General features: G+C 32.8%; 1 protein-coding gene across 1 annotated transcript; it reads left to right on the top strand.

Moving 5' to 3' along the window:
* Positions 1 to 8,444: 8,444 nt before the first annotated feature.
* Positions 8,445 to 14,006, top strand: LOC145677705 (uncharacterized). Its single transcript, XM_081748116.1, has 2 exons — positions 8,445 to 9,872; positions 12,706 to 14,006. Exons 1-2 carry the CDS (start codon positions 8,623 to 8,625, stop codon positions 12,761 to 12,763), a joined length of 1,308 nt encoding a protein of 435 aa, XP_081604242.1. The 5' UTR covers positions 8,445 to 8,622; the 3' UTR covers positions 12,764 to 14,006.
* Positions 14,007 to 14,522: the final 516 nt, after the last annotated feature.

The following is a 14,522-nucleotide window of genomic DNA, read 5'->3' on the forward strand; positions in this document are numbered from 1 at the left end:
TGCACCCTGTATATATATTTCGATGTCAGAACAAAATATGCTGTGTTCACATTCTACACATCAGGATAGATACGAAAGGCACAAATTAGCAGAAAAATTATAAAATGATGAAGGTAGTAACATATATCCAACATGAACGACTTTAACCCTTACATTTTCGATCAGAATATGTGACGCACACCTTCTGTCAAAAATTGATTCCAATTACCACTGAGTTATTCACTTTTCTTATAATTTGTTTATTTCACGTAAAACTGTTGGTTGGCAACCTTCTGACAATATATCATATGTCAATATGTACATATTGAATTGTTACGAATTGTTGTGTATTATAATCTGTTTTGATCTATATCTTCCGAACTATTTAACATATTTTCACGAAATAAAGCTCAAACTGCAGTGCAGGCACATCTTTCATAGAGATGCCAAACCGGGATCCCTATGGTTGATACCAAGTACCTTATTCTTTACCATTTTTGGTACTACTTTTGTGTTTTTTTTCAAAATAAAACTGCAAATCCCTTTCCTGACACACCACTATGTTGCTTGCATATGACACCCGAAGTTCAAATATGTGTACTTTTACGTAACGCAAAGAGAAAATACCCTAATTATAGAAAACGTTTATATTTTCCTGAAAACGAAATATTATCTTGTCTTCTGCAGCGGTTAATTTTGCTTCACCCTCTATATATTTCGATGTCAGAACAAAATATGCTGTTTTCATATTCAACACATCAGGACAGATACGATAAGGTTGATATCAAGTACCTTATTCTTTACCATTTTTGGTACTACTTTTGTGTTTTTTTCAAAATAACGCATATTTCACTGCAAACCCCTTCCCTGACACACCACTATGTTACACTATGTTGATATTTTTACGTAACACAAAGAGAGAATACCCTAATTATAGAAAACGTTTATATTTTCCTGAAAACGAAATATTATCTTGTCTTCTGCAACGGTTAATTTTGCTGCACCCTGTATATATATTTCAATGTCAGAACAAAGTATGCTGTTTTCACATTCTACACATCAGGATAGATACGAAAGGCACAAATTAGCAGAAAAATTATAAAATGATGAAGGAGGTAAGATATATCCCACATGAACGACTTTAACCCTTACGTTTTCGATGAGAACACGTGACGCACACCTTCTGTCAAAAATTGATTCCAATTACCACTCAGTTATTCACTTTTCTTATAATTTTCTTATTTTACGTAAAACTGTTGGTTGGCAACCTTCTGCCAATATATCATATGTCAATACTTACATACTGAATTGTTACGAACTGTTGTGTATTATAATCTGTTTTGGTCTATATCTTTCGAACTATTTAACATATTTTCACAAAATAAAGCTCAAACTGCAGAGCAGGCACATCTTTCATAGAGATCCCAAACCGGCATCCCTAAAATTGATATCAAGTACCTTATTTTTTACAATTTTTGGCACTACTTTTGTGTTTTTTTCAAAATAACGCATATTTCACTGCAAACCCCTTCCCTGACACACCACTATGTTGCTTGCATATGACACCCGAAGTTCAAATATGTGTATTTTTACGTAACACAATGAGAAAATACCCTAATTATAGAAAACGTTTATATTTTCCTGAAAACGAAATATTATCTTGTCTTCTGCAACGGTTAATTTTGCTGCACCCTGTATATATATTTCGATGTCAGAACAAAATATGCTCTTTTCATATTCAACACATCAGGATAGATACGAAAGGCACAAATTAGCAGAAAAATTATAAAATGATGAAGTAAGCAAGATATATAATACATGAAAAACTTTAACCCTTACGTTTTCGATGAGAACACGTGACGCACACCTTCTGTCAAAAATTGATTCCAATTACCACTCAGTTATTCACTTTTCTTATAATTTTCTTATTTCACGTAAAACTGTTGGTTGGCAACCTTCTGACAATATATCATATGAAAATACTTACATATTGAATTGTTACGAATTGTTGTGTATTATAATCTGTTTTGGTCTATATCTTCCGAACTATTTAATATATTTTCACGAATCAAAGCTCAAACTGCAGTGCAGGCACATCTTTCATAGAGGTCCCAAACCGGTATCCCTATGGTTGATATCAAGTACCTTACTCTCTACCATGTTTTGTACTATTTTTTGTTTGTTTTTTTTTTCAAAAAAACGCATATTTCACTGCAAACCCCTACCCTGACACACCACTATGTTGCTTGCATATGACACCCGAAGTTCAAATATGTGTATTTTTACGTAACACAAAGGGAAAATACCCTAATTATAGAAAACGTTTATATTTTCCTGAAAACGAAATATTATCTTGCCTTATGTAACGGTTAATTTTGCTGGACCCTGTATATATATATTTCGATGTCAGAACAAAATATGCTTTTTTCACATTCTGCACATCAGGATAGATAGGAAAGGCACAAATTAGCAGAAAAATTATAAAATGATGAAGGTAGTAAGATATATCCTACAAGAACGACTTTAACCCTTACCTTTTCGATGAGAACACGTGACGCACACCTTCTGTCAAAAATTGATTCCAATTACCACTCAGTTATTCACTTTTCTTATAATTTTCTTATTTCACGTAAAACTATTGGTTGGCAACATTCTGACAATATATCATATGTCAATAGTAACATATTGAATTGTTACGAATTGTTGTGTATTATAATCTGTTTTGGTTTATATCTTCATAACTATTTAACATATTTTCACAAAATAAAGCTCAAACTGCTGTGCAGGCACATCTATCATAGAGGTCCCAAACCGGGATCCCTGTGGTTTATATCTAGTACTTTATTCTCTACTATGTTTGGTACTACTTTTTTGCTTTTTTCAAAATAACGCATATTTCACTGCAAACCCCTACCCTGACACACCACTATGTTGCTTGCATATGACACCCGAAGTTCAAATATGTGTATTTTTACGTAACACAAAGAGAAAATACGCTAATTATAGAAAACGTTTATATTTTCCTGAAAACGAAATATTATCTTGTCTTCTGCAGCGGTTAATTTTGATGCACCCTGTATATATATTTCGATGTCAGAACAAAATATGCTGTTTTCATATTCAACACATCAGGATAGATACGAAAGGCACAAATTAGCAGAAAAATTATAAAATGATGAAGTAAGCAAGATATATAATACATGAACGACTTTAAACCTTACCTTTTCAATGAGATCACATGACGCGCACCTTCGGTCAAAAATTGATTCCAATTACCACTGAGTTATTCACTTTTCTTATATTTTTTTATTTTACGTAAAACTGTCGGTTAGCAACCTTCTGACAATATATACTATGTCAATATGTACATATTGAATTGTTACTAATTGTTGCGTATTTAAATCTGTTTTGGTCTATATCTTCCGAACTATTTAACATATTTTCACGAAATAAAGCTCAAACTGCAGTGCAGGCACATCTATCATAGACAACGCAAGCCGGAATCCCTATGGTTGATATCAAGTACCTTATTCTCTACTAAGTTTGGTACTACTTTTTTGCTTTTTTCAAAATAAAGCATATTTCACTGCAAACCCATACCCTGACACACCACTATGTTGCTTGCATATGACACCCGAAGTTCAAATATGTGTATTTTTACGTAACACAAAGAGAAAATACCCTAATTATAGAAAACGTTTATATTTTCAAGAAAACGAAATATTACCTTGTCTTCTGCAGCGGTAAATTTTGCTGCACCCTGTATGTTGCTTGCATATGACACCCGAAGTTCAAATATGTGTATTTTTACGTAACACAAAGAGAAAATACCCTAATTATATAAAACGTTTATATTTTCCTGAAAACGAAATATTATCTTGTCTTCTGCAACGGTTAATTTTGCTGCACCCTGTATATATATTTCGATGTCAGAACAAAGTATGCTGTTTTCACATTCTACACATCAGGATAGATACGAAAGGCACAAATTAGCAGAAAAATTATAAAATGATGAAGGAGGTAAGATATATCCCACATGAACGAGTTTAACCCTTACGTTTTCGATGAGAACACGTGACGCACACCTTCTGTCAAAAATTGATTCCAATTACCACTCAGTTATTCACTTTTCTTATAATTTTCTTATTTCACGTAAAACTGTTGGTTGGCAACCTTCTGACATTATATCATATGTCAATACTTACATATTGAATTGTTACGAATTGTTGTGTATTATAATCTGTTTTGGTATATATCTTCCGAACTATTTAACATATTTTCACGAATCAAAGCTCAAACTGCAGTGCAGGCACATCTTTCATAGAGATCCCAAACCGGGATCCCTATGGTTGATATCAAGTACCTTATTCTCTACCATGTTTGGTACTATTTTTTGTTTGTTTTTTTTTTCAAAAAAACGCATATTTCACTGCAAACCCCTACCCTGACACACCACTATGTTGCTTGCATATGACACACGAAGTTCAAATATGTGTATTTTTATGTAACACAAAGAGAAAATGCCCTAATTATAGAAAACGTTTATATTTTCCTGAAAACGAAATATTATCTTGCCTTATGTAACGGTTAATTTTGCTGGACCCTGTATATATATATTTCGATGTCAGAACAAAATATGCTTTTTTCACATTCTACACATCAGGGTAGATAGGAAAGTCACAAATTAGCAGAAAAATTATAAAATGATGAAGGTAGTAAGATATATCCTACAAGAACGACTTTAACCCTTACCTTTTCGATGAGAACACGTGACGCACATCTTCTGTCAAAAATTGATTCCAATTACCACTGAGTTATTCACTTTTCTTCTAATTTTCTTATTTCACGTAAAACTGTTGGTTGGCAACCTTCTGACAATATATCATATGTCAATAGTTACATATTGAATTGTTACGAATTGTTGTGTATTATAATCTGTTTTGGTTTATATCTTCCGAACTATTTAACATATTTTCACGAAATAAAGCTCAAACTGCAGTGCAGGCACATCTTTCATAGAGATCCCAAACCGGGATCCCTATGGTTGATATCAAGTACCTTATTCTTTACCATTTTTGGTACTACTTTTGTGTTTTTTTCAAAATAAAACTGCAAATCCCTTTCCTGACACACCACTATGTTGCTTGCATATGACACCCGAAGTTCAAATATGTGTACTTTTACGTAACGCAAAGAGAAAATACCCTAATTATAGAAAACGTTTATATTTTCCTGAAAACGAAATATTATTTGTCTTCTGCAGCGGTTAATTTTGCTGCACCCTGTATATATATTTCGATGTCAGAACAAAATATGCTGTTTTCATATTCAACACATCAGGATAGATACGAAAGGCACAAATTAGCAGAAAAATTATAAAATGATGAATTAAGCAAGATATATAATACATGAACGACTTTAAACCTTACCTTTTCAATGAGATCACATGACGCGCACCTTCGGTCAAAAATTGATTCTAATTACCACTGAGTTATTCACTTCTCTTGTATTTTTTTATTTTACGTAAAACTGTCGGTTAGCAACCTTCTGACAATATATCATATGTCAATATCTACATATTGAATTGTTACTAATTGTTGTGTATTATAATCTGTTTTGATCTATATCTTCCGAACTATTTAACATATTTTCACGAAATAAAGGTCAAACTGCAGTGCAGGCACATCTTTCATAGAGATCCCAAACCGGGATCCCTAAGGTTGATATCAAGTACCTTATTCTTTACCATTTTTGGTACTACTTTTGTGTTTTTTTTCAAAATAACGTTTATTTCACTGCACACCCCTTCCCTGACACACCACTATGTTGCTTGCATATGACACCCGAAGTTCAAATATGTGTATTTTTACGTAACACAATGAGAAAATACCCTAATTATAGAAAACGTTTATATTTTCCTGAAAACGAAATATTATCTTGCCTTATGTAACGGTTAATTTTGCTGGACCCTGTATATATATATTTCGATGTCAGAACAAAATATGCTTTTTTCACATTCTACACATCAGGGTAGATAGGAAAGGCACAAATTAGCAGAAAAATTATAAAATGATGAATTTAGTAAGATATATCCTACAAGAACGACTTTAACCCTTACCTTTTCGATGAGAACACGTGACGCACACCTTCTGTCAAAAATTGATTCCAATTACCACTCAGTTATTCACTTTTCTTATAATTTTCTTATTTCACGTAAAACTGTTGGTTGGCAACCTTCTGACAATATATCATATGTCAATACTTACATATTGAATTGTTACGAATTGTTGTGTATTATAATCTGTTTTGGTTTATATCTTCATAACTATTTAACATATTTTCACAAAATAAAGCTCAAACTGCTGTGCAGGTACATCTATCATAGAGGTCCCAAACCGGGATCCCTATGGTTGATATCTAGTACCTTATTCTCTACTATGTTTGGTACTACTTTTTTGCATTTTTCAAAATAACGCATTTTTCACTGCAAACCCCTTCCCTGACACACCACTATGTTGCTTGCATATGACACCCGAAGTTCAAATATGTGTATTTTTACGTAACACAAAGAGAAAATACGCTAATTATAGAAAACGTTTATATTTTCCTGAAAACGAAATATTATCTTGTCTTCTGTGTAACAGATTCATTAAATAAAAAAAAAGGAAAAAAATGATAGTCGGTTAAAATTGGTAAACAGTGCCATTGAATTTATAACGGGAATAACGAGTACTAGAACCTGAAAGTTGTTCGCGGGCATAGAGTAGGCTCATAATTACGACAACGATCGAGAACTGGACACAGTCAAATACTCGTAAATTCAAGTGGTACAGAAATGGAACTTAGTGTAAAGTTCTTAAAATATATATGCAGTTTAGAGTGACAATGTGAATTGTTATAAGCTGTAACTAATGTATTCTGAAACTTGGAAAGAAATAGTTTTTCGATCGATAAGTTCAAGTGTCTGGTTGCCGAATTAGAACAAAGATTATAAAGAAAAACATTTTGGCTACTTTATTCAAATATTTAATTTATCTACGTTATGGGAACGACTCCCTTTACATATACGAGTGTGTATAACACCCAATTAATAGTTTTTGAAGTGGGTCTAGTGTTCCATGTTTAGTTTCTTGGAATGATAACGTTAAATGCATTGCAAAAGAAATAAAATTCGCTATGGAAGTAATAGTTTCTAGAGCCAGACAATGTTGGTAAGTGTTGAAATTTTTCTTCAAAAAAATACTTAGTCTCATGATTATTCCATAAATTAGTTGTTTTTGATGTAAAACCTAATATTTTGTTATATTCTTGATTAAAAGTTCAGTCAATTAAAAGTCCTTGATTTTCATTACTAATTTTGAAATTACATTATTTCATATTTGGAGTATAGAGACTCAGAATTAAATGTTTTATTCATCATATTTCAAATAAATTATGTGTATGTACTTAAACAGTACATGTCCAATGGCGTTAGTCTTTGTGACGAAACTTAACTTCACTCAGGCTACGTTACACAAAATCGTTGTCGTAATTATAGATTAGGCGTGTGCACCGTACAAGTTGTTACGATCTTTAGTAGTGCACGCTGTATATTATCATAATATATTTCGATCGTTCTTACCTTCTGTATAAATTCTTATTTAATAAGCACAAAATTCATGAGGCTAAGTTGTCGTATGAAAGTCGAGATAGTACATTAACGAAAGCCATAGCCGTTCGTCGTAGACCGGTTTTAGAGTTTATAGTTGCTTGGCTTTTGTGCAACTGTTGTTTATAATGGAGTCCGAGCATTCAGAATTATCTTATCCAGGTCAGTTAATATTGAATGGTTTTTCTAATGGTTCGCATGGAATTTTTGTGCAGAGGAATATGGATACTACTAATACTCAGGTAGACGAACAGTCTCTATCGTCTTTTGGCGATATGTTTAGTCCTCTCTTACAAACAGAACGTGATGATACCAGTTGTTTACTTAGCAGCGATAGCGATACGAGGCAGGTGTTTGTTGATAGTGTGTGTGTGAAAACAGACCCCAAGGCTGTTCACGGAAGTTCTTTAGATTGCCTTGCTGATAACAACCCATTCAGAGTCGCGTGTGAATCAGCTGTTTTGAAGGCGAAAGAAGAAGAAAAAGAAAGTGTTCGTTCTTTTGCTTTTAAAACAGAAAGAATTGTGCCTGGTGATTCACGAGTAGTACATTCATTTATGCCTTTTAATACAAATTTTGATAAAGTAACTGTAGACATTGCTGCGGACAGCTTTACTAATTTATGTAAACAAATACCTGTTTGTGATGGTCAGGATGACAGTATATTATTTCAGTTTTTGTTGTCAGTTTATAAAATAGCTAAATTAAACATCTTTCCTAAAGAAAGTATTCTTATGGCAGCTATAGGGAAGGCCGTAGGTAATTTCCATAGCGAATTGTTGAATGTTTTTACTTTCTCACATGATTGGCTAAAAATTGCTTCGTTCTTATTTAATAAGATAGTGACCCCTATAGGCCGTAAATTCATTCTCGATTCATTTGTGAATTGCTTGCAAAGGCCATATGAGAATGCAGTGGAATTCGTCAACAAGGTCGTTGATAGTTATACAATTTGTTATGGACATTTAAATGACAGTGCAGTAAAAGACATTTTAATGGCCGGACTAAATCCCGAAGTTGTTTATAAGGTTTTTGGTTATTCCTACCCGAACTCTCTTGCGGAATTAATAGACATGGTCAAGCAATTTGAACTCCATCAAAAGAATGTACGTATTTATTCGGCATTAGTGCAAAGTGAGACTGCTAGTAAATGTTTAAAGAGTAAACCTTATAAAACTATTCTAAAGTGTTATGAGTGTAGTGGCCCTCATCCAGTTGCTAAATGTGAGATTCGTAAACAACAGTTATTAAATAAGAAACTTTTATCTCAACGGCATAGTAAGCAATTTACTCAATATACTACGGAAAAGTCAGCACAGAAAAACTTTGTTAAAAATGATAAACAATCAGTGAGTAAAGGAATGACAGTGGGTGAACAGGGCTCACCTTCTGGTGATAGTGCGCAGAGGACCTTGGTTCGTTCTCGGAATGGTGAAGATAATAAGATGATGGGAAATAAAATTAACAATCAGACATCAGTAAAAATTTGTTCAAGTGATCGTAATAATTTGGTTGCTACCTTTGTGTCTGCGTATATTTTGGGAGAAAATCTTATTGGTGGTTTGGACTCTTGTAGTACAGTGTCTTTAATAAATAAGGAACGATTCCTGCAATGGAACTCGAAACAGAAATTTCCTGTGCGAATCTTAACTGATTATTTCAGTGGTGTGGGAGTGGATCAAAAGAAAATAAAACTAGACAGTGCTGTTTATGTTCCATTACGCTTCCGAAATCAGGTTTATAAACTCAAGTTTTATTTGGTTTCTAACTTGCAACCTGTTTTCATTATCGGAGTTAACGAACTAAAAGCTATTAAAGCCACTATTGATTTAAACAATAATATTTTAAAATTGGATTTGGAACATAGTGTGGTGCCTTTACGTTATAATACGTCATTGCCTTTTTCTAGTGAAATGAACCTCAATAATATGGATAATGAGGACATTAATAATTTAGCATATAGCAATGATACACCGTATAACTCGACTAAAATGTTTCTACGAGATGTCGTAGCCAATCCGTTTAATGGAAATCCAAATTGTGACCATAGAGACTTACATTCAAGAGCGTTTGTTGGAAGTGATGTTACTGAAGTGGGACGGCGTTTCGAAAATAGCAGTGTTGCCAGCCATTCTGCTAAGGTGTCATCATCATCTTTATTGTACCAGACCATTAACAAGGATTCGAGGGAACCTTCAGTCCATATAGATCCTCAACTTTTAGAACTGGATCCTTCATTACAACGGTATGTAGATGGTTTAGTTAAAACTTATAATGTTGTATTTAATAATGTTGTTGGTGAAGTTAAAAATTTCGAGCATACTATTTTGTTAAAAGATTTTACTCCTATTAAGCATAAAGCTTATCCTATGTCAAGGGTTGCTCAAAAACAACTTGATGTTATTCTAGATGAGTTATTAGCAAATAATATAATTCAGCCTAGTACTAGTGATTATTCCTCTCCTTGTTTCCTGGTGGGAAACAAGGATGGTTCCAAACGGCTTGTAATTAATTATATTGATCTCAATCGTAATTTAATATTAAATCCTCACTATACGCCTAGAATTGAGGATGTTCTTGCAGAACTCTCAGATGGTGTAGTGATGTCGAGGTTAGATATAAAGAAAGCATATTATACCCTTAAATTGAATCCAGATTCTTACAAATATACAGCCTTTCTAACTCATAGAGGTCTTTTTGAATTTCGATATATTCCATTTGGATTAGCTTCAGGATCTTTTGTGTTGAGTAAGGTATTGACAGACATATTTTATTCAATGAAAGAACAGGGTGTCACGTGGTATTTTGACGATCTTGTGATAAAATCTCCTGATATAGAAACACATAAAGAAACTTTAGAAATTGTGTTAAAGAAATTAGCTGAAAATGGTTTGACTTTGTCCTTGAATAAATGTTCCTTTTTTCAAAAGAAAATCTCGTTCTTAGGACATATCATAGAGGATGGAAACATTTATATGGATCCATCTAGATTAGAGGTTATCCGTAAACTACCAGCTCCAAAAAGTAGACGTGGAGTTATTTCTCTATGTTCTTTTGCCCAGTACTACAGTAAGTATATACCTAATTTTCAAGAAATAATAGAACCTATTTCTCGGCTAAGGTCTCCAAAGGTTCCTTTTTGTTGGGGTAGCGAACAACAAGAGTCTTTAAATAAATTAAAAGAAATGTTTGAGAGTTATATTGTGCTTAAATTGCCAGATTTAAATAGTAAGTTTGTAGTTACCTCAGATTCCTCAATGCGTTCTCTAGGAGGAACATTGTCACAGTATGATAAGGAAGGCAACCTAGTACCAATATCGTTCTTTAGTCGAAAATTGCGTAAATATGATATGAATAAGCCGATTTTTCTTTTGGAATTGTTAGCAGTTGTTGAATGCATGGAACGGTTTCGTGTTTATTTACACGCTCCTTTTGAATTACAAGTTGATCACTTGGGATTAGCATATGCTTTACGTAATTTGAGACGCATTAAGCGGTATGGAAGTTTATTGTACAGGTTATTTGAATTTAATTTTACAGTAAAATCTGTTCCATCAAATTTGAATGTTCCTGCTGATTTTCTGTCACGTTTGCATAATACGAATGATTTTGAAGAATTTATTGAAGATCCTTCTTTGGATGAAGAGGTGATAAATTTATTTTTAGTTAACATTTGGAATATGCCTTATGCTCAATTATCTATAGCGGAACATCAGAAAATAGATCCTGAATTAAAGAGTATTATTGAAAGATTAAATAATAAAGAAGATATTCCCGGGTATAAAATAGTAAAAGGGATTTTATGTAAGAAGACTCGAGCAATCCATAATCCTTATAAAATTTGTCTCCCTAAGAGTCTATCAAAAAATATTATAGAATTCTATCATTCATATATTTTGCCGGGATCGCATTTAGGGGCTTCTCGGACTATAGCTAAAATTGCAGCCCGTTATTCATGGGATGGGATGGTTTCCGAAATTAAAGATTACGTAACCTCTTGCGTGCAATGTCAGAAAAGTAAAAGTAATAATGAAAAGGTTATGGGTCAATTAAGTTCAACGTATGAAACATTTGTAAATAGTAATTGGGCTTGTGATGTAATAGGACCAATGGTGAATTCAAGTTCTGGACGCTATTGTTTGATAGTGGTGGATTCTTTTTCTAAATTTATGTATCTAGAACCGTTTCGGACCTTATCTAGCCAGGTACTTATAAATAAATTATATAAATTAATGTGCAGACACGGATTTCCCCACGCTTTAAGTCATGATAACCATAGTGTATTTGTCTCAGCTAGATTTCAGGATTTTCTATTTAGTAACGGGATCAGAGATATTCGAATCTCCCCTTACCACAGTGCTAGCAATTTAAGTGAAAGATATATAAGATCGGTGAAAGACAGTTTGAAATCATATTTTGCTACAAAGCAACAGTTGTGGGATAAAGGGATACATGAGATTGAATTCTCATTAAATTCTGCTATTCATACGGAACTTAAACATAGTCCAATGGACATAGTGTATACTTACAACGTGTGTGATCCATTAGATATACGTTGGAATATTGATTGTACAGATATTAGAAAGAGGAATCCTGACATTTGGAAAAACGCATTACATAACATGGAGTTAGCTTGGCAGCGTAGAAAGAGACTTTATGATAAGAATAGAGTTGGAACTTCTTATAGCGTTGGGGATAAGATTCTTATTAAGTCACAATTTCAGTCCTCGCTAGCTGATAAAGTTACAAAAAGCTTATGCTATAGGTGGCTGGGACCGTACGTCATAGTCAAGTTCTTAAATTCAAATTGTGTTCAGGTCAAAGCAGTCGAAGATGATAATGATATTAGGAAAGTGCACGTTTCTATGACAAAAAAGTTTAGGGAGCCAAGGTTAAATTAAGGCATTTTGATCGGATAGAAGTTTATAGTATAACAGTTTTGTCTTTCACTTGAGATGGAGCATAGTGAATTTCCATTAATCATTGCATATTTCATTTTTGATTTTGTTACTCATGGTATGATAGTGTATAGTATGATTGTTGTTTTAAGTTGTTCTAATACGATTTTATAATTCCAGGCCTGGAAAATACTTTTGTAAAAGGGGTGTTGATCCCTTCCAGAAAGAGCTATTGTAAGTCTACTGGTTAGACATCGCTCAAGTCAAATGGTTTTTATTGTGGATGAATCTGATTGAAAGGAATGGCATGAATTGGAAGATTGGATGTTCTTTTCACATTGTCATTTACAGTGGTAATTCATATTGTTCCATTACGATTGTATCCATGATTATTTGAATTTTGTAAAGCAGAGAAGTAAGTGTTTAGAATTTGCTATTTTGCTATGTATATTATATTACTATAATATTTGGTTAGTATGTTATATTTAAATTATTTGTATGTTCGATATAAATTTAATCATTATTTTTTTTAAATTTCCATTAGATGTTTATTTATGAATGTATTTAGTACTTGGAACTTTGACTGTAGACTATTTTCGACATTTAGACGTGGGACTTGTAGTTGGTATTTAGTTGATTTATTGGGCTTTATTTTTGATTTTATTATTTTGTAGTCGGTGTGTGGGTATAGATAATTATATTATTAAATTTTGTTTTCGACATTGGACTTGAAAATATACATTCATAATTAGGAAAAAAAAAATGTATGAAATTTTTTTTTTGCTATACTGGTGAGTGTGTGTAACAGATTCATTAAATAAAAAAAAAGGAAAAAAATGATAGTCGGTTAAAATTGGTAAACAGCGCCATTGAATTTATAACGGGAATAACGAGTACTAGAACCTGAAAGTTGTTCGCGGGCATAGAGTAGGCTCATAATTACGACAACGATCGAGAACTGGACACAGTCAAATACTCGTAAATTCAAGTGGTACAGAAATGGAACTTAGTGTAAAGTTCTTAAAATATATATGCAGTTTAGAGTGACAATGTGAATTGTTATAAGCTGTAACTAATGTATTCTGAAACTTGGAAAGAAATAGTTTTTCGATCGATAAGTTCAAGTGTCTGGTTGCCGAATTAGAACAAAGATTATAAAGAAAAACATTTTGGCTACTTTATTCAAATATTTAATTTATCTACGTTATGGGAACGACTCCCTTTACATATACGAGTGTGTATAACACCCAATTAATAGTTTTTGAAGTGGGTCTAGTGTTCCATGTTTAGTTTCTTGGAATGATAACGTTAAATGCATTGCAAAAGAAATAAAATTCGCTATGGAAGTAATAGTTTCTAGAGCCAGACAATGTTGGTAAGTGTTGAAATTTTTCTTCAAAAAAATACTTAGTCTCATGATTATTCCATAAATTAGTTGTTTTTGATGTAAAACCTAATATTTTGTTATATTCTTGATTAAAAGTTCAGTCAATTAAAAGTCCTTGATTTTCATTACTAATTTTGAAATTACATTATTTCATATTTGGAGTATAGAGACTCAGAATTAAATGTTTTATTCATCATATTTCAAATAAATTATGTGTATGTACTTAAACAGTACATGTCCAATGGCGTTAGTCTTTGTGACGAAACTTAACTTCACTCAGGCTACGTTACATCTGCAACGGTTAATTTTGCTGCACCCTGTATATATATTTCGATGTCAGAACAAAATATGCTGTTTTCACATTCTACACATCAGGATAGATACGAAAGGCACAAATTAGCAGAAAAATTATAAAATGATGAAGGAGGTAAGATATATCCCACATGAACGAGTTTAACCCTTACGTTTTCGATGAGAACACGTGACGCACACCTTCTGTCAAAAATTGATTCCAATTACCACTCAGTTATTCACTTTTCTTATAATTTTCTTATTTCACGTAAAACTGTTGGTTGGCAACCTTCTGACATTATATCATATGTCAATACTT

Source organism: Thermobia domestica, unplaced genomic scaffold (genome assembly GCF_964235325.1).
Source record: "Thermobia domestica unplaced genomic scaffold, izTheDome1.hap1.1 HAP1_SCAFFOLD_1261, whole genome shotgun sequence".
NCBI classification, from domain to species: Eukaryota; Metazoa; Arthropoda; class Insecta; order Zygentoma; family Lepismatidae; genus Thermobia; species Thermobia domestica.

Coding starts and splice junctions, on each gene's coding strand:
- LOC145677705 (XM_081748116.1), top strand. CDS start 8,623: ATGGCCGGACTAAATCCCGAAGTTGTTTATAAGGTTTTTGGTTATTCC. Junction 9,873..12,705: donor CTGGATCCTTCATTACAACG/GTATGTAGATGG, acceptor TTATAATTCCAG/GCCTGGAAAATACTTTTGTA.